The following is a 26,507-nucleotide window of genomic DNA, read 5'->3' on the forward strand; positions in this document are numbered from 1 at the left end:
TGGTGCCAACACTGGTTTACAGCTTATGTGGCTTTTCTCTCCCTCCTGGTTGCATTTCCAGATGCCATGGAGCACAGCCAGCATCCCTCAGCCCATCCCACCCTGCTCCAGGCTGAATACACTTGGGCTGTGCATGGTGCCAGAGGAGAGTTCAGGGTGTCCTGCGCTGCCACACTCACATTTCCCAAGAAATAACCCTCACAAATCCTCAGGGGGCTGCATTTATTGAAACCCTGCAGTCCCTGCAAAATTCTTTCTAAGTGTTTTTTCATTAATCACTGAATTAATTACATCCATCCCAGCTAACCTGTGATTTCCTCTGTGCTGTGCAAGGGCAGCTCATCTGCACACAGAGTCACCATTGTCAGTGGACAGAGCGTGGGGCTGCAGCCAGGAATTTATGAGGTCTTATCCCCAGCCTGCCAGTGGCCTTCCGTGTGGCCTTGGAAAATAACACTTAACATCTTTGTTTTTTTAGCTGTAAAATGGGAATAATAATCTTTATTCATTCACCTCAAAGAGGCGATGAGAGGATTTTATGCAGTGCTCAGTGTTTAAATGTTTCCAAACAAATTTTAGAATAACCAGTCAGGGCTTTTAAATGCATGCTCAGCTCATCTCTTGCAACCTCCTCTGCACTTGGTGCTCGTGGTTGCTTTGCTTATTTCCCTGAGTATTCTAGAGCTAGCTGTATTATAGAGCTGTTACAACCAAAATAGGTCTAAGTGGAATAATTCGCACAAACATTGAATTATATTAATCTCAAATATACCCGCAGTTGCCAAAATTTGGAACCAATCTTCCTACTACTGAAGTCAAAAAGGCAGAAATGAGCCAGCTCATCTTTTTCCCATTTGAAGAAAAATGCACTGCATGTACCCTGTTTACTTATTTGCAGTATCCCATCCCATCAAAAAAGCCAGTGACTTTGGAAGTCAATGTGAAGAAAATACAGAGAAATGCATTGTGGCTTCTGAAGCCAACACAGATATGGAGAAGCCTTTGCAGAACATGTTTTTCTATCCTAATGATGGAATTGATAAATGAGTGGGCAGCAGCAAGGCACAGCTGAAGCCTTCACATCAGTCTGTGGTACATCATTTGCAGGAAGTACTGAGAGAAAAGTGGGGAGTCAGGGAAGGGCTGGCAGCTCCTGCAAAGTCCTGTAAATCTACCCCATCCCCAGCCCAGCCACACTGCCTGCTCCCCAAACACCACCCAGCCAGAGCCCAAGCCTGCTGCTCTTGGCAGGGCTCAACCTGCCACCCCCTCAAAGTCCTGGGGTGATAACTCACACAAAGTGCTAATTCAGTAAAACCATGTCTGATCTTTTCAATTCATCCCTGAAGTAATTTCAGCATGTGATCACTAAGGAATATGTTCCATTTTTTCATCTTACACATATTAATGCTATTCCTGAAATTACCGAAACTTCTGCATGTGCAGTTGCCTGTGTTTGAGAATATTAAAATATAAGTACATTTGAAAGAGTAGAGTACCTTCAAGCAAGAACCAGTGAAAGGTTGGTTGCTATGCAACTCAAGTATTGTCCATATTATTCTTATCAACAGATGACATATTGTATAAAATAATATAATCATCTGAAAAACCCACAATCCAGTAGAAGGCTGCTCAGGGGTGGAGAATTGGCAATAGCTGAGAGTGCTGTCATAAACCTGACGTTGATGGTACATACTTCATCAATTACAGAACCATAATGTAATTATTATGATTATTTAAATGGCACCCTTGATAATATATATAAATTGCCTGCAGTGAAGCAAATGAATCTGAAGATATTAGCTCCATGCTTTCAAAAGAAATGCTTACTCAAACAAGACTGGGATAACATTTTCATGTTGTGAAGCCAGCCACGCTGCTTCATTCATGCACTGCCTTAACTTGTACAAGTACCCCACTAAATGCTATGTGTTTTGAATATATATTTTCCTAAAAATTGTTAGTGCTCGTGTGTGGGACAGTAAAATATTCAAGGCTTTGTTCTATTTCCTCAGAACAGGTTCAGAAAATAACAACTATATACTTCTTCTCTCTGCTTTTCCACTTGGGATAGTAATTCCATTTGGGATAATAATTTATTAACCCAAACCTATAAGGAAAATTCTCCTCACCTTCTACTCCCTGGTACTGGGACTCCTCTAATCAGGAACTTTAAATACATGAACAGAAAAGGATATATTCTTATACAGCCATGGCATGCAGGTTCTCACATCATAAAGTAGAGGAGTTCTGGATTGATATCTTTTAAATATACTTTTTGCTGTTTTTAGAAATCTATAGATTGTCTTTCATGTAAACAAGAATCAGATATGGAAATGCAAGAAAAATTATCTTTGAGACAAGCTTGTGATAGCAGAATTATTCCACTGAAACCAGCAGGACAACTCAGAAGCTAAAGCATTTTGTCCACTGCAGATTGTGGATGTAGAATCCAGAAGCAGATTACACAGACCTGCAAATGCTACTTCTGTGATGTGGCCAAAGAACTGCCAAAAAATGCTGGATTCTGTCCTCTACCCCAACTCTCCTCTCTAAAGAATATGAAACTGGTAACTTTCAAATTATAAATGGACAAATCTTTGCTCTTCACAAGAAAACAAAGATCCTTAAGATGGAATGATGACTCCTGTAGCCACTGTCTGTCATCTGGAAAATGGCAGAAATAACCAGAGCTCACATTGAGGCAGATCTATAGGGCTAAAGATGAATAATAATAAACACATAACAATTATGAAATACCTATGTACTAAGGACTGCAAAGAAATTACTAGCCCAGGTACTAATTCTGCTGGCTTCCACCACTATTGCAACATCAGATTTGTATGAGATTCATAAGTCAATTTGCAATCAATTTTTTGCCACTACAGCAATATCAAGGATATATATTTTGTAATTCAATGTTAGCTACACACTCCATGAAGTCTCAATCACAAAATGGCAAATATGACCTTTTTTTACATTTACTTTAGGACATACTTCTGATTAAGCTTATTCAAAGTGCATAACTATATCATCATCATCACTGCAGGAAAAGCAGAGATAGGTTGGTGTATTTAGTTCTCAGATGGGGAAGATCCAATAGAAAAATTTAACCTGTACCCAGGTAATCAGTCTCCTGCAGAGGCCAGACTAAACCTGAGAGCTCCCTCATTTGAACCAGGGAGGAAAATTCTCCGCTGGTGTTGAGCAGGGTAAGCTGGTGAATGCAGTGGAGCTTCACCATCTGCACTGGCTCTTTGCTGACAGCATTCCAACAACTTCCATGAACAGACATGGAGTCACCCAGAATCCAGGGTTCCTACATGAGCATGGAAATCCCAGCAATTCCAGCTGCAGGAAGGTGTATTGGATGTTAACACTCTGCCCTGAGCAGCTGGGCCTGATGCTGCGTTGGAGGCACTAAAATCACATGTCCTTAAGCAAAGCAGTTATCAACATACTTGAAACGTCCTGTTCTTGTTCCCATGCAATCTGATGTTGACTTGGCAGTAACAGGACACAGGTACTGAACAGATCAATACTTTTGAAACCCATTTAACATTTTGTTCCTTTTTACCCAGGTTTTGTCTGTGGAGCATCCCCTTCCACAGAAACTGAGAGAAAGAACACTTGATATTTTTAATTACAGATTTGATCTGCAGAGCTCTTGCCTTCTGGCCCCTATTCCACAGAACACCCATTTTACTTTAAGCACATGTGTAGTTCCCCTGATAATAAGCACAAGTATAAATGAGTTCTTAGAAAGCAGCCATAGCCCTCAGCATCTTGCAGAGCTGACCTTGTGTTTACTGTTACTTACATACACTTGAACCAGAACACAACTGTGTTTTCTTTAGGAACTAAAATGTTCTCTATGTTTCATGGACTATTCCAAACAAATCTGAAAAGACAGACTGCCAGAGCTAAGCAGTAACATCAAATGACACAGGGAAAACCCAGAAGAAATTGAAATTATTTGAAATGTAAAGTTTAAATGATAAACAGATATATATAAACATGAAAGTTCTTTATATTCACAGACTAACAAGGATAATATATATGGAATAAAATACAGAACAAATACATGTCCCCAGTAACTGCACTCTTCATAAAAGAATGAAGTCTATAGATATTGATATCCTCCATTTAAATTAACCTTTCCTTACCTTGCCGTAGCTCAGCAGGATTATCCTCACCAAGACAACGTTAATGTGAGCACCCAGGGACTCATCATGATAAATTTCATTAACCTGCAAAAGAGTTCAGTGCTTTAACAATGGTAACTATGAAGACAGTGATACAGCCAGTACCTTTTATGCTCTGTCATTAGGCCAGACACCGCTTTGTGATCATATTTAAAACATTAAAAACTCCAGTAATGAGAGAGGGAATGGGGTTTTTCCAAACTCTGCTGTAACCTCCCAACAGGCCATAATTTAGGGAATCATTTAAAATAAACATATTACTCAGCGACTTCAGATTACCAGGTATCAAGTGCCAGTCTAATTGCACTTGGAGGTATGTTGGTGCACCCACACCATGCAGCTGAGCTGACCCATGTGCACCCACTGGAGCCTGGAGCATGGCAATCCAAGCAAAATCCCAAATATCTCTCTGCTGAGCAGGACCATGCCATGCATAGGGAAGGGGATGAGTGAGCAGAGAGACAGGACCTGTCTCCCAAGAGCCATTCACTGCATCAGCTCAGCTGCACCCTGTAACATCTGGGACCCATCATATCACACTCTGCCAAGAGGACGTGCCTCCCCCAAAAAGCTGGTCAGGCACATGAGCTGGCTTTATTGTGTGTCAAAACTCATCAGTGTTAAACTTTGCAAGTAGAACAAAAGCTACAAAATGCCAGCAAGTTAAAATTGTCTTCTTTCTTTGTATACCAGAGCTACGTAGCTGAACACGCGCATGGGGAAATCACCCCAGGAACGATGAAAAGAAAATGAAAATATTTAGAGTAGAGAATGAAATGTGGATGAATAACAATTACTTAGGAAACACTGCTACAGGCAAGCTGGGCAAATATTAACTGTTAACGAGGCTGATTTAAGTATTCAGTGATGAAGACTGCATGAGACTTGGCCAAATGGCAGGGGTTTAGCTTTACAAATTAGAAGAGGCAGATGAGATCCCTGCAAGGCAAGTTCCTTCCCTAAAACTTCCTTCCCTTGGTAAAGGTTGCACCAAACTGAACTGGTTTTTTGCTGGATGGACCTAGATTTCATTTATTCCTGCAAACTAGATTCATTACTTCAAGCTAATAAATAACTTTCAGGGAACCTTTCATTTGAAACATGGTAAATAATGTCCTGCTACTTCAATCAGCCCCAGTTTTAATGGCCCATATTTTATCTCTTCAAAAACCATTAAAATTAAATACATCAGTGTAGGTTTTGCTAAGCAATCCCCACTGACATATTAAAGTGAATTTTAATTTGTTTCATCAGTATTTTTTGACAGAAGAGCCTTATTTTATGCCGGGTAGATATCCAAGTTTTCAAGAGTCCTGAGTGTCCTGCTGAAACACAGCTCCAGGAGGAGGCTCACACCCTCCAGGACACCTGGGGAACATTCTGGGTGATGCCTGGGATGCAGGTTGATGAGCAAGCAGATCCTTGGATTAAAATGGTGGATGAGGAGCCCATGGCTATGAGTGGCCTCAGGGGCTTCTGTTTTCCTTGCAGGGTAGAAGGAGCTGATTATGTTCAAATCTGCTTTGTGAACAATCCCTCTAGAAATCAGATCATCTATTTGCATGTTTAAATAAGACTTTAGAAGACTAACTTTATATTCTGAAATTTTAAAAACACTCTTACTTTGAGGACCATTGCTCAACACAGATTTTAAAGAGGTAAGACATAAACACATTTTGCTTTTCAAAAATTCTTTCACCCAGGAAAAAGACCCTTGAATGCTGTCAAGGGAGACACGGATATTAATTTGCCTCCCTCTTTGTGTGGTGAGAAGAGAGTACTCACATCAAGGATATGAGGTTGAAATAAGCTGCAAATTACCTGTACATGAAATGAGTATTAAACAAAAAACTGCTGTGTATAGAGGACAGTAAACACAGCATGTAAATAAGTATTTAATTAGTTCATAAAGCATAATCCAAATTGGTGCACAGCACTCTCTCATTAACATCCAGAATTTAACCTAAGCCTCTTTTAACAATTGTTGAGTAACCGAACAACTGTATCGCTGTTGTGTGCCAAAGGGAAACTTGGCTTGAAAACATTGATGGAACAGAATTAAAACACTGTTTGACTATTCATGCAAATGACATCTAACAAACAAACTGTGAATGAGCAGAAAAGCACAAGCACTGTAAAAAGCTGCTTGGTTCTCTCGGGATCCTGGATTTTCTGTGAGACAGCAGGCCAATTCAAAGCTCTGGGCCTTGGTTTCATTAATAAGGGTGAGTCCAAGCCCTCTTCACCCAGCATCTTCCTCTGACCTAAACTGTGGTTTGCTAGGAGTGTCTCACTGCACATGAATAATATGCTGAAATAGATGCTTTTCCTTATTTTCAGCACAGCCTAAATCACACCTATTTGTTGCAGGAATCTGTTAGAGATACAAGATCCAAATTAATGTTGTGCTCTCAGAGGTTCATGAAGATGCACACACTGAAAGGCCCAACACAATCCCTAGCTCAGATTCCCCACATTTCCACCTCTTATTTCAACAGGAAAGCAGAGTCAAGCTAATGCAGCTCAATGCATAGGGCAGAAGATGACCAACCAGCCTGTGCAATTAGAAAGCTCCAGGCTTGAGAGCAACTCACAACTTTGAAATTTAGTGTTTGATAGCACAGATAGCCAGGCAATGGAGATACATGTTCAGATGTCTGTGCAATAAATACACACAGCTCTGGAAAAGACTGCAAGTACTTTTCCAGCCCTGCATCTTCATGTACTTCAGCAGGACATCCTGGTTCATACCAACAGAAGAAAAGCCAGGGTCAATCTCCTGTTGTTCTTAGATCAGTAAGTCTAAAATTAAGTTGGTGCATAGGAGGAAAAAAGTACACAGAGACCATCCCATAATCACAGCTCCTGTACTGAAGACAGTGAATGAATTAAACTTTATTAAATGTCCTACAGTGATTCAGCATTTATAGAGGGTGATGAAGAAGGCTGGGTAAATCTCAAAGAATTCAAAGCACAGTGAAATACTGTAAAGAGACTTTTATCAAGCCATTGTAGTTCACTAACTATTTTGGGATATCTTTGGTTTCTTTTTCTGGGATATTTCAAAGGAAAACACACATTTCTATGTAAAGTTTCTGTGTAGAAATCAGGCTAGCACAGATTGGTGCTACATAAGAAAAACAAAGACTTTATTTACTTTTTTTTCATCTGTCCCTCTCTGCTAATTTTATAATTCTCCTGCCTTGAGCAAGTTTCAAGTCAGCACAGTAAGCGCATAGAATACATCAAAAAGTTAAAGGCAAGCCAAGCACCAGTGAGGTGCCTCATGCTTTGTAAAAGAAGCACTGGAAAGTTTTGATTACTGAGCAAAGCACTGCCTGATCCTAAAAGGGAATTTTGAAAGCTCCTGTAACACAAATAGTAATCAACAGCCTGCAGTTCTGCTAGTCTTGGTGCAGAGCAGGTTACCTGCTGGTAGAGCTGGCAGGATTTTTAGGCAAAGTCAGGTGGTTCCCTGGATCCCTAATTAAACCAATTCACCATAGGAGAATAATCTGTGTATTTTGGCAAATCATCAGCAAACTCATCCATGCACTTTGAAGGAGTCCCCAGCCTTGCAGAGTTTGTTAGTATCTGCTATGCAAAAGGCAGATCATTTCATCAGAACACAACTCCTGAACCATAAAGCATCGGGTCCTTCCTGAGGCAGCTCCATGGGTTGCTCCTCACGCCTGGGTGAGCGCTGCTGCCCCGGGCTCCTGGGCACACACCCCGGCTGGGCATTTCACAGCTTCCACCTCGGGCACCATCAGTGTCAAACAGCTCTGACCCAGCACCAGAGGCCATCAGGGGTACATCTGACCCTTTGCAGAGGGCACAAACCAAGAGTCATCTGGTTTTGCAGCCACCACAGTTTGCTGACCCATCCAAGCTGATTAGCCCGCTCTTTGATCACCCAGCATCCTTACACAACCGCTGCTGCAGAAACTACTGATGGCTACGTGCTCCCAGGCAGAGCTGGGACCATGTGTGGATCTCCGCCAGAGCAATCCTGGAGAAGCTGGAGAGCATCAGCTCCTTCCCTGTGGGATGGCAGAGCTCCTGGCAAGTCATTGTCGGAGCCCAGCCCGAGATGCAGCTCATTCATCAGCTCATAATTATCTGCAGCAAAGCCTCGGTGCCTGGTGGGCATCCAGTGATTGTCTATTTCTGTAAGAAATGTCTGGTTTGAATTACAGGATAGGAACCAGAAATGTCATGGTGGATACTGAGCACAAACTTCTGTAATCTGACCCTCCCAAAAGCATTTCCCTCTCACTTTATTTTTCTGTGGTCCCGCTTCAAACACCACTGTTCTCTTCGATTTTCATCACCTTCTTTATGCTTTTGAAGATCCCAAATGAGCATTTCTGACATTCCCAAAGCTTTATCTTAATCCCACAGGAATAACATTACATCAATTCCTCTGGTGGATGTACTATGGTCCCACAGAAAGTAATGCAGCAAAATCACCCTTTCTAGTCCTTACAAGGCATTTCCTCATTTCCTCAGAGAGGAACTCTCTTTTTTTCCTGAAATCTTTATTGAGCATCACAAGGAAAAAAGAAGAATGAAAGCACACAAGACATGTGAAACTTAAAGGTCAAACTGTGATCCCACATTTGGAAAACATCTATCATTCTGCTCAAAACCACATACACCAGGCACTTTTAGAAGAGCTTGGCAATGTACATTTTGAACCAGAGATAGGAATCTCACTTTTTCTATGCAAATATGAGTCTGAGTCCTGATTTACCTTCTCTGGTGTCAGAGTCAGTAGGTGTTACCAAGTCCAAGTTAGCTGCTTCTGATCAAAATGAAAAACATTCCCCAGCAGATGTGTTGGCAAGGCACGAGGTAAACGGGCCTCGTGTTACGGGCCTCTATCTCATCTTCGACTGTAACATTGGCTTTAGAAAGGTCATAGACTTTGTTTTCTGACTTCATGACTAATTTATTTTTTTTAGTTCCTCCCGCAGGCTCTTGGAACTTCTCATTCCTGCACATAAACCACTGCTGTGAGAAGTTTCTCTAAACACTGTAAATTACCTTTGCACCAACAGACTCAGTATTTTTCTGAATTAATGTCTCAAGATCACGTTAATAAAATCAACATCATAAAATAATTAAGTAGATGGATTTATCACTTTACTACAAGGGATAGGGGTGTGGTGTCAAAGTAATAAATATGGTGACCTCTTTAAATCTGGTTTGGTAAAAAAAAGCACCCAGAATTTGAAAGCTGATCCTAATCATCCACACTCCATCTCACAAACCACACTGTCACAACTCAGAAGTCCCTGGCTGAAACCTTTGTGGCTAAAGCTCATGTTGGTATTTGGAGTAAAGATAAAAACCATCTTTTAACAGTCCCTACCCTCTACCTTCAGGATGGTACCAAAACCTGTGTGACAGGGCAGCAAGGCACATTCCAGGTACCAATAATGAGCAATGCTCACCTAATTGACACTGGGAATAAAATCCCTGTGAAAATGAGCACAACCTGTAAGAGTTCTGAGAGGGTCTTTCCTGCAGGAACCCCTGAATGCCCAAGCACAACCACAGCTTCCACTGTAGGGTGGCAATCAAGATAATGAACAAAAATAACCTCATGTAGGCCTCTTCAGACACTGTTCACACCAGTCACAGCTACTGGTTTATAATGAACAGTCAAAATGTGGAGTTAACTCACATACATAAATTTAAACTTTCAAACAAGCTGTAATTCAGCCACAGACAGCTGAAGTCCCTCAGATGAATAGAGCTGGACTTACATTTGTTATTTGTGAAACTTCTTAGAGTTAGTTCAAATTTAAAGTGCCCATATTCAAATAAACTGATTTTAAATAATGAGCATTGGAGCTTATGAATTATTTAATTTTCAAAAATCCAGTTGAATTCTACATTATTGAACTATCCTTGCTGTCTAAAAGAAATGCTTTTTAGTTTAAAAAGCATGATTCTGAAGACATGGAGCACCATTATTTCAATGTATTCAATCATCACTTTCTTTTTAGCAGCTAGAATTAGACATGCTTTCAGGTTTTTATCCAACTGTCAGTTAGAAACCGATGGCATTTCTGCCCTTTCCTCTCATTAGGGACTTGCTGTTCTGTACCTGCAAATCTTCATCCCTCATCAGCCAGAGATACGAGAGCAGAAATCTCATCTATAATAGTAGTATCATGTACATCCTATTAAAGAGGACAGATAACACATTCAGCAGCGCCTCAGGGCCACAATTTCAAAGACATGTGTAGTGCTGAAAGATGCAGGTGAAAGACTCCAGGGACTTTCCAAAGCCCCCAGCTGCATAACTCTCATTGATTTCAGTTATTCAAATGAAAAGTTGTTTAATGTATTTGTTCTGGAGTTGAAGTTTCACTTGAAGGCTGGGGGATACATAATCCCATGAGCTAATTTTTAATACTGATTCTCACTGATTTCAAAGGCAGGTAAATTACTAAATACTCAGATAAATCTGGCCCAGAGTGAGGCATAGTTCTTATTTAGAGTCTATCTCCCTTTGAAATAACAGCAATTAGGCACTTAGCTGCTTTGAGGAGATGGGCTTTAGTATCACAAATATTTTGGCCATATATACATTAAATAAGTATATATAAATATTTTAATATCAGCTCTTTTACAGTAAAGGAATGGAAAAGAATTTAAATATTTGTACCCCTGAAAATTGCTTAATCCTCAAAACTACTTTTAAGAGGGTTATGAAGCAGTGAATTTCAGCACCAGGACTGGGTACCAACAACACTCATTTCAAAATCAATTTACCCTTTAGGGTAAAAAAGCTCTTTAAGATCATGAAGTCCAACCATCAACCCCAGCACTGCCAAGGTCACCACTAAACCACACCACCAAGTGCCACATGCAAATATCTTCTAAACATCTCCAGGGATGGTGACTCCACCACTTCCCTGGGCAGCCTGTTTCAATGCTTAACAATAATGAAGAGATTTTTCCAAATATTCAATCTAAACATCTCCTGGAGCAACTTGAGGCCATGTCCAGATCCCACTGGAGAGCCTTCAGCCCTCCAGCAGATCTACACTCCCATCTGCCTTGGTGTCATGAACTGAGGATTCACTCAATTCCCTAATCCAGATCACTGCTATTGAGCTCTGCTGGACCTGGGGATATCACTTTGGACTGGCCACCAGCTGGATTTGGTTCCATTTACCACCACCCTTTGGATTTGACCACCCAGCCAGATTTTTATCCTCTGATCAGTGCACCCATCCAAGCCATTCAGCTCCATGACATCCATTCTGTGCCCTTCTCCTCCCAGAGCATCCTGCAGTGAAAACCTTTTCTTTCCCAAGCAACAAGGTAATTCTACAGCTTCTAGCCTTGCACTTTTCTAGTATTTCCCAAGCAATTGTACAGGCAGATACAATTACTGGGGGGGGTTGAGATGCTTTCTTGCTGAAATTGAATTACCTTCTATGTTCTTGAGTAACTACAGAACTACAAGATTCCACCCAAATATGTCTCCTCTGTGGAAATGCTCCTGCATGCTATAAATACAAAGTTAATTTGTGCAACGTGTGGGCTCACACTTGGAAATGCAGAGGACTGTGCAGGCCAATATCCTTCCCAGGAAAAAGCACAGCATGACGCGCAATGAAAATGGTGCAAGCGAGGGGCAGCCGAGGGTCTCCAAAGTGAAAACAATGGCATCTTTTCCAAAGGTGACTGAATGTCCCCGTGGTGCTGAGCAGAGAAAAGAGAGGAGGTCAAGAGAAACCAGAGTTTTGTCAGAGGAAATGACTGGAGGATGAAAAAGGAGAGGCATGAGGCCGAGCTCACTGCAGTGGAACGGCTGGCACACTGTCAGACGATACGTGGCTGCAGCCCAACGTGTTAAAAATCCTCTGGCATCCATCACCATTTGTTTGGGAGTGACTTCATTTCCAAACTTTGGGATAAATATTAGCACAGCTATTCAAGATAGCCAGGACACCCAGCCCCTGTTTTTTCTCACTTCATGGCTTTTAGGTGTGGACTGTAACACATCACTTAAGCTGCACAAAACAGATTTTACTGAATTTACAGTCATTGCAATGGGCTTGGAAAAAAAAAATATATTGTTTTGATTGGGTTGGTGGTAGGGTTCCACCCAAGATCCCTGGGAAAAGTTAGTTAAGGACAACTGTTCACGCCATCACACACAAAGAGATCAAGCACAGTGGGAGAAGCAGCCATGCTGCAAGTTGCTTCTGGGAAAGTACTGTCTTGCCCCAGGAGGGACAATTCACCTAAAGTTTATTTCATTTTTGGAACCTCAGAAATTCAACTATTTGATTACCTGTTTTATCTCCAGTAAATATCTTCACTATTATTTTATTTCGTTACCATGCATTCTTGATTTTATGCTTACTACCTCGTTACCATACAAAGCTAATTGATTCTATGCCTTGTTGCTACAGGAAGCTAATTGATTACATCCAGCAGGGTACACACAATCTGATGGTTATGAGAGGATCTCCAATTAGATTTAAAAATACAGCTGGAATTATTTGTCACTCTTTTTCAGTGACCGTGGACCTACACATCTCATCAGAGACACACTGCACACATGTGACCCCTAGCAGCCAGGCACCCCAAGGCCTTTTATAGTGAGCTCATTTTCTAAACAAAAACCCCCCAAAATTCAAAGAGGTAGAAGAGAGGACAATGGAGGAGTCACTGTGAATCTCAAGAAAGGAGAACAAAGCCATGTTCTATACAGAATTACACCTTGCACCCATCCAGCAATGAGGGCAAGAGCTGGAGTTGCCTTGTGGAGAGGAAGGAGAGTTTCTGCATTGTGTTGTCCTTGGCACAATCCAGGTCCCCAGCACCATCTGCAGCAATAAACCCCTCCTGCCTCTCTGTGCTGGAGCTGGAAACAGGGCTGGTTACCATCACCACCCCTCTGCTGAAATACAGAGAAAAAAACTCTAGAAACCAGCTGACTTTTGAGAGAAAGAACAGGACAACACTGATGACTGCCAGCAACTTTCCAGTGCCTTTCAAGAGGCCTTGAGGATTTCAAGCAGCTCCTCGAATTTGGGCACAAGGCATGGGACACATCCTCAGTCCCCAAAAGACATGTTTCTACCTCAGAGCTCTCAACAGAACAATTGCTGCCTGTGCCAAGAGCTGCTGTGCCCTGTGGGGATGGTTACACAGGCTGCACTTTCTAAACCACTTGCAGAGACAGGCTGCTGAAGAGTTGTTATTTCTTGCAATTTGTGTCTTGGTTTGGTTTACTAAAATTAGGAAAAAGTATATTCCAGAGCTGGAACATTTATGGCTTCTTTACCATTACTGTATATTTTAATTCTTAAAAATAGATTTAAGTGACATGATAAGTAAAGAGTCCTGTTTAATCTATTTTGGCCTGTTTGCCACATTCCTGGTTTGGCCTGTTTGACTTGTTAATTTAGAGATGCATAAAACCATCTGTTTCACTGTAGACTTTGTTTTAAGCCTCAGAGGAAACAAACCACACAAATAAATTAAATTCACTATGTCATTTCTGTTAGAATATATGCATTTACAGCCATCAGAGCAGACACCAAGTACTCCATAACTCTAATGTCAGAGCAGGTTTTTAACTATTTACAATGCTGTTATAAAAAGTCATAACTGAATTTATATCACACAAGGGATTTTCTCAAATTGTATTCCACTTCTAATTTAAAATGAAAAACAGTGATATTCTGCACATTGCTAAAAGAACGTAATAAAGAAGGAAAAAAAAACAAGCTTCATAATTAAAAAAATACATCTTGGAAAAACTACATCCCAGACAAATCTACCTTACAGCCTGGATTTCTGCCTCTGTGGTTTGCAAAGTGAAAGGAGTCATCTACAGGCTCATCCTCTTGACACGACTGTAAACTTCAGCAGTCAGACTCCATTTGTCAAAAACAGAGCAGACCTACAATTTTTTTACTCAACACTATTTTACTAAGAATACACATTCACTGAGGCCAAAGCTTTTTCAGAAGTGTCTTTTTGAGAAAAAGACTCCTGTTCCAGACGAGAAAGAGAATGAAGAAAGTCATCCCCAAATGAGTTGCCAATGAGGGGGACTACCACTGACTTCTATTTCTTTGGCAAAATAACAAAATATATTTGGATTTTTATCTGTACTACGGATGGTTTTTCAAGTCTTCATTCTTTTCCAAAAAATAGTGTCCTGGCTTACTGTCTGGGGTATTAGAGGGCTGCTGCATTGATATTTAGATATAAAAAGTGATTCTTTCAAACATAATATTCCCTAGTGTCTCCTTTCATCACTCCTACACTATATAGTCTATTACACAGACTATGGTTATGAAGATTAAATATTTAACTAAGGAAACCTAAAGATGTCAGTCATGGAGTAAATACTAAATCAATTTAAGAAGGCTCAGAGTTACACTGCATAACATTTTACTGCAGTGTGAACAAGGAGCAGGGAGGTGGCCTGGGACCTAAAGTGGCTGTTGAGAAATCAAAGAATTCAGCAGAGTAGTTTTAAAAATGTAAAAGCCAGTTGTAATTTCTGTTAGAACCTTATTTGAAGACAGCTCTCCAAACCATGCTCCTCAGCAGGAAGCTTAGCTTAAGGGAATATACGGCTGAAACATAATGACTTCCAAAAACCTGAGCCTCTGACCTTGTGTCCCACCCACCAAAGCACATAAGAAGGACTTTGAACATTTTAACAGTCCCACACTCAGCTTCTGTCTTGGCTCCTTTCTCTTTTTTCTTTTTTTTTTTGCTTTTCCCCGATTGGATTTTTCTGAAAGTGGCCTGGATTTCCCTCCTAGAGTTATTTTATCTCCTGCCACGAACAAAATCTGTTACGTCTTATTCAAATGGCTTGCCCAACCTACATTCCCAGGCCTTTCAGAGCCTTCCCACAGGGCAGCGAGCGGGGCTGTACTCACAATGTTCATCAAGGTCAGCAGGTACTTCTGAACGTGTTCTTTCCCATGGAACTGCACCACTGAGTCATCCACACCCAGGAGCACCTCGATGTTGTAGTCGTCCTCGGCGGCGTGCCGGCGGCGGCGCTGCCTCCAGCCCTGCACCTGCCCCTCAGCGAGGCCCACGGCGCTGCCCAGAGGGTCCAGGACAGTGAGGTTGGAGCCTGGGAGCAAACACACAAAGAGTTACCAGCCAGGAGAGGTTCAGGTTTCAGCTCAGGTTCATTTGAAGTAGCAGCATTTGTTGTGTTCTGAGCGTTGTGTAACAGCGTTGGTTTCATGAAATGTCAGTTAAAAACTGCCTAAATGAGAGAGAAATATGACCAAAATATTTTTATCTTACAAAGTAAAAGCAATACTTTCTACAAAGTAATACTGCATAGACCCCAAAGAGCAGCAGGTCATACCAATGTCTTGATGAGAAGAACAGAGCTGTTTGAGTAAAATACTTGTTGCTTAAAAGTACTTCTAACTGAAATGCATGTCCAGGGATCCTATGCTACCCAGTGTAGTCTCTATTTAGAACAATTAGAAATCTGATCTTACTGCCCACAGATTCCTATTTCCAGGTAAGTGCAGTTGCCAGTACAGCCTTTTGCCATCCACTCAGGTACCACCAAACCAGTCGCCCCAGCCTCAACCCTTTAGCTCCTTTCTGAGTTACACACATGCAATCCCACAGTAGTGACATGGATCCTATTTATCATCACAGGTCAACACCACATTTTAGATACGAGATTAATAAATTTATAGCTACGTCCACAAATTTTTTAACAGCTTTTCATCCTTCATTCCAAATTTTCCATGTCACTTTGCATTACTGCATGTCACAGGCCAGCCCACCAGGCACAACAGTTGTGTCCTTCATAACTAATGATTTCTAACAGTTCCTGTGATATGAAAAGCATGTTCCCTGACAGGATGGACATGCTTAATGTGGCACTTATCAACTAAAAATTAACATGAAAATATGGAATCTTGACATTTCATTCTACAGAATAACAATGATTATCATTCATATCATTGTTAGCATTTGCATTATAAGAGACTGGAATCACCACTGAGAACCTCTTGATTTTAGGAAATGTCAGGAAAGACTCTGAGAGGTCAGCAAAAGTGCAGAGAGGGCTGTGGGTTGAGTAAAGGTCCCAATGCTTCATTCACAGAAATATAATGGGAAGCAAAGGAGGAAGCCCAAGCCATCACCTTCAAACCAGAAATGAGAAACAGCTCTTGGAAACGTTACAAAAGTGGATTCTCCATTTCCACTTATTGAAGTTTTCACATTAAAAGTGGCTGCTTGGGAAGGGAATGAGTCACCAGATCACTGGGCTCATTACAAGAACATCTGTGCTCTTGCCTGAACCTTGCTGCCTCAGGCTGCTGTGTCAGCAGGTCCTGGGCAATGTGCAGCCTGAGCAGAGTGCCCTCAACTCCCCACTGAGGTGACAACAACACACCAACCTGCACACCCTGTGGCTGCCAGGAGGGACACACACCAGGCATCCCCAGTCCCCATGGAGCACACAGGTTACCAACCAGAGAGGCTGTGCCTTGTGTGCTGAGAAGCTGCTCTCTGCTCTCCTTGAAGAGACCTCCAGGCAAAGGACAGCCCTGAAAGACACAGCTTCCTGCCAGATTCCAGCAAGCTTCAAGGACACGCTTGTCCTGGGAGCCACAGCTGCAGGATCTCCTCTGCACTGCACTGGCAGAGCTGCCCTTGCTCAGAGCACAGAGAGAAGGTGCCATGTGGTGGTCCAGCACCCCCATGGAGCCCCAGTGTCCTTCTCCCCAAGCAGCAGCATTTGATGTAGCTAACAAGCACAACCACCACATTCTCATTGCCAGCCTCAGGGCTCCCAGCAGCTTCTGCTCCTGGGGCCACAACTTTTACAATTATTCCAGTCAGAATCCATGATTCAGCATGAGAATTCATGCAGACCCAGCTGTCACTCCCAGGTGTACCATGGAGGGTGAATGAGCCTGGCCTGGCAGCACTGGAGGCAGCTCCATCAGGCTCCAGCCCTGCCTGCTGGATTTCTCCACAGGAAAACTTCCGTGTTAAAATTTCCTTGCTAGTGCTCAGGAGTAATGACCAAGCCATCACTATGGGATCATGGGGCAATCATATATTCATGATCTATAAGACAAATCATAGTTACTGTAAAATATGACCATAAATCTTAAAAGCTCTATAGAAAAGTAAGCCTAGGCTGGCAGGGGCTGCAGGTCATGTCTTCTCTCTGCTCTGCATAAAAAGCTAAAGCAATCAGCAGCAAGGCAAGGCTATCAGAGCTGCTACTGCAGAACAGCAGTGCTGGGCAGGGGGAGAGCCTGAACCATGCACTGAGATTGCGAACAGCAAGCTCTGCTGCTGGGGGGCTGTTATTTGGGTGGGTGATTGGCTGTCAAGGCATCTTGAGCTTTTGTGCTTTTATTTCTCTCCCTTATGTGTCAAACTAACTCCTGACACAGTACCTTTATTCCTGCTGTGAGTAAATCAGCCAGAGGCAAAATGTGATCCTACCATCCTGCAGCAAAAACTGCCTGTCCTCCCTCTTTGCTGCTCACTTCATCACTGTCACACTGTAGTCCCTACAGTCCTGCCAACTCCTGAGAAAAGTTATCAGGAGGTTCCCTGGAAGTCATCTCCCTCCCACTAGGTGCCAACCAACCACTTTACATTTTCTTGGGAGCAAAAAAATTCCACATATACACAATTCCTTCACCCCTCAGCTGTTCCCCTCAGGACAACACACCCAGTGTTGGGTACTGGCACCTCTGAGGCACCAACCCCATGTGCTTCCCAGCAGAGGGAAAGCCACACTGGCTCCAGCTGGTGCTGGAACCATCCCAGAAACACAGCTCAAAACATTCACAACAGTAGCTGCAAAGATCTCTGGTTCATATCCCAACTTCCCACCCAGGGCTCCTTCCCAGAGGCTGTCCCTGGGCAGGCAGGGATGCCTCCACACACGCCTGATCACAAACCCCACTGAGCCCTCCTCCAGGGCTGCTCTGCCTCCCAGGCTCCTGGATGATCAATTGCTGGATTTGCTGGACCATGTGATGCTATTCCCATGTTGGATTTGCTCCTAAATGACAGTTACATCCAAGTGAAATTAATACCCATATCTTAGCAAAGAGGAAGAGAAACAAAGCTGCATATGTAGTAAATGAAATATTTGTGGTGTTTTGGCATCTTAACTTTCCTTAGTGAATGTCAGCAACTTTGCTGTATCATTGTACTGCTAACAATATGCTAGAAAAGCTCAAGAGAAAGCACAAAGAACTAAATAAGACACCAAATTCGTCCTTCACGTTTTCCACATTACATTCCTTCTGATCACCCCTGCACTTTGCACAGTAACACCACAAAAGTAGTCTCAAACTGCACTGTTTTACTAAATCATCCCAAGACCTCTCCCTCAGATGTCAAGTTTTGGCAACTTTTGCCAAATCAGCCACTAATCACTGGTGCCAACTTTGTTTTCAATCTCCCAAGATGAGACACTTGGCATTTGCAGAACCTCACACCAGCCTGTGTTGAAACCCTCTTGCTCTTGCTAGGAAAAATTCACATTTGTGAAAATTAATCACTCACAGAGAAGCTTCTATTTCTCTCTTTTGCTGCTCATTCAGAATAAATAAAATGTCAGCAGCACTCTAACAGTTCAACAAAATTCCCTCAAAACCCCTATTTTTTTTCCTAAAGCCAGCTACAAACTTCACAATACTTAAAAAAAACCAAAAAACCCTCAAATACTTCAGTCATTTTCTCCTACCACTGCAGACCATCTTCCAGGGAAGGAATAAAATGTGCCCAAGTTGTCAAATAGTGTTGCCTTTGCACATCTTCAGAAGAATTCCCCATCTGCAACAGTTTGGGATGACACCACCTTATTTTCTGGGAATTTTCGCCTTGCTCATGAATGTTTGATATCACGTTCTTTATGGAAACCCAATTACATGACATCTCCTGATTCTGCCTCACCCATCATGGCAGGCAAAGCTCAAACAGATGCTCTGAGTTACTGAAGCATGAACACAGTGCTGCCATAAAAACTCCCTCTCCCTGTGTTTTCTGTCACTCCCTTTAGGACATCCACCAAACCCACAGTTGCTGGCTCATGCTCTTGTTTGGTTTTTTTCATGACCTCTTTCAAAAAGGCTCAGGAAAATACAGCTGCACCTTATGAAACAACTGGACTTTACCAGCCTTAGGGTTCCCCAATCTCACAGCAGCAATATTGTGCTAATAAAGCAGTTTCTAATATTTTATCTCCTCTTTCTGATAGGGAGAAGAGAACTTTTTGGCAAGCCCAGAGCAGAGGCCAGGATGAGCAGCTGGGAGACTGAACTGTGTGTCATGTTCACAGCCATCATCTGCAGCTTGTCAGCACAGCAACGAGCTGGAATTTCATTTCAAACCTGAGTGTGCAGCATTCAGCCCAGGCAGCCACCATTGAAATGCAGCTGGTTTGCTTTTGTGGACACTTCATCTGTCAGCGTGGGAGCAGACGAACGCCTGAGCCGACTGCTGAGCACCTTCTCTGCAGCCACACGAGGATCAGCACTGCTGAGCTGCTGCTTTGCCACTCATCTCCATTCCTGGGACACATTGCTGAAGGAGCCCCCAACTCCCCATTCCGTGCTGCAAACCAGCAGTTTTGTGTTGTTGTTTTCATGTTTTTCACCCCGGTGACTCAGGCAGATGTGGAGCACAGCTGGAGCCTGCTCTGCTGGGGTGGCAAACACATCTGTGACAGCACAGGGGCTTGGGGCACCCAGCCCTGCTCAGCTGCACCACAGCTTGGTGGCAGTGCCACTCCAAGCCTGGGACTGCAATCCCAGCCCAGGCACGAGCCCATCCATCCCTCTGTGCTGCAGATGCAGGAGGAACAGGCTCACAGAAGCAGGCAGGGTGGACTTGCTTTAGCTCTCAGCTTCCCACTGCTCAAGTACATCTGCACCTCTGGAAAAGCACCAAACCCTGCTGACAGCTTGACAGAAAACTGCTCTTTTGGGAATTGCACCTTCAATCATGAGCCATCCTTCTGCAGCGCTCCCTGCCACTTGGATCCTGGGGCCTTCTCTTGTGTCAATGCTCTGTGATCAACTGACTCCCTAATTAGCCTCCAATAAGCCTGTTCATGCATTTTACCAAAACCCTCCTTTGCCTTCCATGGTAAATTAAAGCCCAGCCCATGGAGGCTGGAGTCAACAATGAACAGTCATCAACCTTGGATTTTATTCCCTAGTGATTTATTCTCCCATTTTTAAGTTCCTCCATTTGGGGTTTTGTTTTTCAATACAGTTGCACACAACCATGTTGTGTTATGGTCATTTCTTAATCAGTAGTTTCTCAGATTTTTTATTTCTTTAAAAACTTATTTCTGATGGTTTTACAGCCATGCTCACCTTCCTCTGCTCCCTGCTTTGTTTTCCAAATGTCCTCTACTTGTCTTTCTTCTCCCCCCCTAACCATCCTGCTCAGCTACATTGGTGTTTCATAATTTATAAATCCCTCTCCCATACTGCAGTCTGAATTTGGACCCTTCTGCTATAGATCACTCATAAGAAAACTGGGTAAAGGCAGCAGGGAATTAAAATGGGAGAGAGCTTCTGTGAGGTGAAAGCAAATTGAAAACAGCCTAAACAAGAGGAAATCCATGGAGTGAACTTGGTACATGATAACCAAGTCAGCCCTGTTTAAAAGGCATCTCCAGGAGGACACTGCCTCAACGCAGTTTTAACTTGGAGCTCAATTTTTGTGGGATTCTTGTGATTTCTTGAATCACAGGTTAACAATGGCTGCTACTTGGTGAATCCTTAACCAAGAGCAACCACTGCAGCAGAATTCTCTTGAGGAGTGGGATCAAATTCCTCTTCTCACACATTTTTACACAAACCAAAAGTAAGAGCACACCAGTAAACAAAAGACTGGGTATGCACCACGCATCCTCTCCAACTTCGCAAATTGTTGTCCTGCCCTGATGTGCAAAGAAGCAGCATTTAAAAGGAAGATTTTAGGCTGTGTTCTTTGCTGACCATATGATCTCATTACAAGCTCCCTGCCTCTGAGTTATGGCAATGCTGTTTCTGGTCAAATCACATTTGGGCAAGAGTCTGCTCCACCTTTCATCTGGCCAGGGGGAGTTTGCTGTGGCTGTTGGGGTAAGTTGGGCTGGGCTCTGCAAAAATAGGTCTCAGACTCCAGCTGCATAAGGCCAGCAGATAGAGCAGCTGAATTCCTGCTGGAATGATCTGGTCCTGCACTAGAAATCAGGAGTTTCAAGTATTTAGCAGTATTTTATACAGACAGCAATTGTAAATTCCTTGGGGCAGAGCAATTGTCCCCCCTTTGCAGAGTGAATGCACATTCTTGCAAACACACAGGCAAAAGCAATGTTCTTTTTTTCCTTGTCACTTTTGCAACAGCACAGTGACTTTGAAACTTGGGACATGATCAAGTGCCTTCCTGAATCATAAAATCACAAAATTGTTTGGGTTGGAAGGGACCTTAAAGCTCATCCCATTCTATCCCCCTGCCATGGGCAGGGACACCTTCCACTGTCCCAGGTTGGTCCAAGCCCTGTCCAATGTCCAACCTGGCCTTGGACACTTCCAGGCTGCACTGGGCACCCTGTGCCAGGATCTCACCACCCACAGGGAAGAATTTTTTCTCAATATGCAATCTAAACCTAGATCAGAGAATCAGGATTATAAAAAAAACAAAGATGAACCCACCAAAGTTAAAAGAAAAAAAAAAAAAGTCTTTCCAAAGGATAAACCAATTAGTGCAGTGAAAATGGCCAGGTGGACACAGTAGCCAGAGGCACAAAGTGGACAAGCCAGAGGCACAAAGAATATCCACAGTTAGGTGTTGCCAGGGAGATTTTTTTCTGGCTTATCACAAGAGAAAAGATATCACAATACTAAAAAGAGAAGTTGAATACTAAATTGATCTCATCAGGGCCAGAGTCACACAAAGAGTAACACAAAGATAAGAGATAATTGCACTGTTAGAAGATTAAATGAGAGCAAGGTAATAGAATACCCCAGGCTAAAGTTTTTTTTTTTCCAAATGGTGAAACATAGTGCGTTAAAATTTTAACTTTCGTCTTACAACATAATAGTCAAAAAGAGGAAATGAAAGAAATGGCAAACCAGCCAGGAAACCAGTCTGTGTGACCTGGTTGAAATGGAGCTCTCTGGGATCCAAATACAAAATTTTTCCAACAGCAAAACTTTGGAAAATTTTCAGCTATCAGCCTTACTAATGCAAACACAGGCTTCACAGTTTAGCACCAAATAATGCAGGAGCAAGAAGTCCAAACTCAGTGCTTAAAAGTGAGCTCAAAAAGGGGCAAAGAAAGCTACTCTAGAAAACTAATTTAGAAGCCAACTTTTAAGTTTCACTGACTTAATTGATTGCATCTGAGAAGTGCTATCTGGCAAATATTTTGGCGAGTCATTGTAAGCTGGCCTGTGTTGCAGAGCCTGTGACTTGCAGAACAAGGTGCCTGATTTACCACACCCCAGCCACTCTGAGAGCCCCCATCTGGCCTGGGACAAGGGCTCCATCCCTCCCAAGGCCTGCAGTGCTCCCTGTGCCTGGCAGAGCAGGATTTGCTCTGCATGGATCACAGAGAGCCACAGAGGGAGCTCAGCGTGCTCAGTCTCATTTGCAGCTAATGCATAATTAATTAAACTGCAGATTCAGCCACGTCTCCACACAGGTACTGGGCACAGAGCCACAGTTCCACAGAGTTCTGTGAGCCCCAAAGACCCCACCTGAAGCCCCAAAGGCAAAGGATCAGGAGCTGGCCACAACTCACTTTTCCCAAGCAGGCTTTAACCCAGTGTTTATGGGCTGTGTGGCTCCAAGTCTGCCACCAAGATACTCAGATGCCCAATCCATATTCCAAGCATGATTAAATTACAGCAAATTAGCACATTAAGTAAGCTGCCAAGCTGACCCCATGGCTTTGTAGGTGGCATGTCTAACAATCCCACTTGCATTTTTAACAGAATGAATGCCAAGCTGTGCTACAGGACCTGAATAACAACAGATTACATGGGATGGCAGTTGTCTTTCCATAACCCAAGTATTCCCTAAGAAAGGGAAATGAAGTTTAATTACAGTTCAAGAAAATAACATTATAAAACACACAGGTAACGGAAGTCAAATTTCTAGCCAGGGCAGGAAGGTGAGATGAGGGAGAAAAGGCAAAGAAATACATTAAAAAGCCATACATCATTGGAAATATTACTGAAAGATAATGACTGAGGCAAATATGTATCTTTCCTATGCTTTTTAGCCATAACCTCAAGTCTTGTCTTTTGGCAACATTCCAAAGTAGAATTATTCCATCCTTTTAAATGGCCAGCACTTTTCTCAGTTATAAAGTCTCACAAAATTGTAAATTATACAATTGAATGTTCTCAATGTCAAGTAGAATATAAAACTCATCAGTGTAAACAATGTACAGCAAAAATGACAATGCAAACAGCTCCTGTTTCCTACATAATCATAATGATCTTTTAATTAGACAGAGTAAATATTCTGCTCATTTCACCTTGTGAAGAAAAGCACAGGAAGGAGAAAATCTTCCCAAATTCTAAGGTAAAACAAGTCTCATTTTGCAATATCAGTGAGTTCAACAGACTTCTTGCACATCTCAAAAAAATTGCCATAAAACAGCAGCATAAAAGAAGGTAAATTGAGTATTACAAAAAGAAGGTAAATTGAGTATTACAAAAACAAAACCTCATCCAGGCTGAGCAAAAGCAGGGCAACACACAATGCCTTGACTACTTGTGCTAGCAGGATTTAACACTGAGAGAGAAAGAGTTATAATTTTACCTATGTTTTGAAAATATCCTTGTTGCTAAATCTGCCTGGACCTTCTGCACCAACAAACTCAGCTGCAATTGATTAGAGAGCGCAGGAAGGACAAAACTCACTTGGAGGATGCAGGAGTTTCTTAAACTTCAAAATGACAGTAAAAACCCCTGAAAGAGAGAATCAGCCTCTGCTCTAGGGAAAGCGCAGGAGGTTTAGTCCCAAGGCAGTTCAAAATCAAGGGCAAAGGCTTCTTTTGTTATTTGTACAAGAGCTCTCAATCTGTCAGGCCCTACAAAAGGCAAACTGTGAAATGCTGCCCTTCTGTTGTGGTGGGTGGGTGGGAGATGGGTCCTGGCAATGACAGCAGAGAAGAGATGCTTTAGACGGGCAGTCCTGTTCATGAGCATGGGCTGGGGCTGGAGAGAGGGGAAAAGAAAGTAGGGAGGAAGGAAAGCAGATGAATGGGTGTGAGGATAACAAAACCCTCTGGGAAAAGGCAGATTTAGAGGCAGAAGTTGTGAGGACACAAATGCAAAAGAAGAAAGCGAAAAGAAGTCACTGTTGGTTTTCCTGCTGCGGTTCCCCACTGGCCCTAGGAAAGCAAAGCCAGGGCTTCCTCCCACATCCCACTCCCCATCCCTGAAAGCTGTGTCCTGGGAAAGCCCCTGAGCTCCAGGGAACACAAGGACAAATGCCAAGGTATGCCAGGCAAACCATCTCCCCAGCACCTGCAGGCAGGGCTTTAATGTTCCTTTCTCAAGATAAATTTAGCATTAATATCTGGGAGCTTTAGAGGGATTAGAACAGGTCAGCATGCATTTATTTCATTTTCTGGCAGGTCCAAAATATTTTTAATTCCTTTCAGGTCAAATGGACTCAAGTACTGAACTTTTTTTAATGTGAACAAACAAAACACTTCAGTTCATCTGAAATCCAGTTTTACTCATTTGATATGAAATCAAGCACTTCAAGTCTCAATGCAGAGAATAATTTAAAATTATAAAATAACTCAAGGGAAAGAAGGGAGATGGTTTGTTTGGAATGCACTGCCATGAAACCCCTTACATTTTCAGGATTTTTCCTTTTTTATCAAGGTGAAATTCAGTGAAAAATTCCGGATTTTTTATCACTAATAAAAATTTCACCCAACTCAACTCTAAGTGCCAAGATTAAAAGGAATTTCCACTTCCTTTCTCCACCATCTACCCCCCTTCCTCCAAAGGAATGATTATCATTTCAGGACCTCTGTATTTTTGTTGGGCTATTCACATATTATTGATAAACAAGCTGTACTCAGCACTGACTGGCTTGTCCTCTGAATTGGCTTGTAGCCTAATCAAACTCAGGTCATTTTTCTGCTAAATGAGATGTAGTTGGTAAGATGTAGTGCTCCTTGGCAGGCAGCAGACAACTCTCCTATAGGGACAAATCAAACCCACCTCAAAATAAAAGCCTTTCAAGAATTAGGTAGCAAGGAATTTATCTCCTGAATTAAAGATATCATCTTTGTGCAAATAAGGCTTAAAGTGGTCAGAAACTGCATTTGTATTCCCTTTGCAGTGTGCTATAAAATTGCTTTAATAGTAATGAATGCTCTGCTCTTTCTACAGAGAATGAAATGAGACTTTGAAAAGAAAATGCACAATGGGCAGTAAGAAGGGCTGGGAAGCCTCTTATTTATTTATATTTATATATATATATATATATATATATATATATATATATATATATATATACACAAACATATGTAGATATACACACACACACATATATAGATATACTTACATGTAATAAGGCTAAAATAAGAGAACTATATATTTTAACAAAGGTGGCTGGAGGGTTGATGGATGGACAACTCTCTTGATAGCTAACATTTCTATTAGAAATGTTTTTAAATTAAATCAAATATTAGAAAACCATCAGAAACAACAGAAAATTGAGATATTAAGTTTTTTTAAACTCAAATTCACTTTAAATAGTTTTAACCAAATTGGAAGCTAAGAGGACTAGGCAAGTCAATGGATGTTAGAGAAACAGTGGATGCTGTTAAGGATAAAAGTAGACAGCTGTTCCAAAGCTCCAAGTAGTTTTTGCCTCTGGAACTGGAACAGTATTTAAAGACCATTTAGCCTCCAGCCTGTTACTCTTGCATAGTAAGAAATGGAAATGTTAAAGCCAACACCAAAAAACAAAAATCCTTTCAAATTTCCTTAAAAAGCAGTTGCTAAAGTAACCAAGAAGTTTACTGAGAACAATGCTGACATACATGATAAAGGCTTCCAGTAATTAACACATTCTCTCTGAAACTGGCAAAAACAGAGTCACTCCAGATCTGAGTTCCTGCAATGAATTTTGGGTTTTAGCTGAATGCTGGACTGGTTTAGTTGAACTCTATCACCTGTTTCCACCTAATTAAGAACTGGCTAACCAAGCCACTCCAAGTTTACCTGATTGTAAAGGTACCTGTGGTCA

General features: G+C 42.1%; 1 protein-coding gene across 1 annotated transcript in view; it reads right to left on the bottom strand.

The window, feature by feature from the left end:
- ADAMTS2 (ADAM metallopeptidase with thrombospondin type 1 motif 2) overlaps positions 1-26,507 on the bottom strand; it is a 174,540-nt gene that overhangs the window by 44,998 nt on the left and 103,035 nt on the right. The window contains exons 4-5 of the mRNA XM_059483824.1: positions 15,146-15,348; positions 4,167-4,250 (exon numbers count right to left, since the gene is read on the bottom strand). Coding sequence (XP_059339807.1) covers positions 4,167-4,250; positions 15,146-15,348 — 287 coding nt within the window. The remainder of the gene's footprint in view (positions 1-4,166; positions 4,251-15,145; positions 15,349-26,507) is intronic.

Source organism: Ammospiza nelsoni, chromosome 16 (assembly GCF_027579445.1).
Source record: "Ammospiza nelsoni isolate bAmmNel1 chromosome 16, bAmmNel1.pri, whole genome shotgun sequence".
Lineage (NCBI taxonomy): Eukaryota > Metazoa > Chordata > Aves > Passeriformes > Passerellidae > Ammospiza > Ammospiza nelsoni.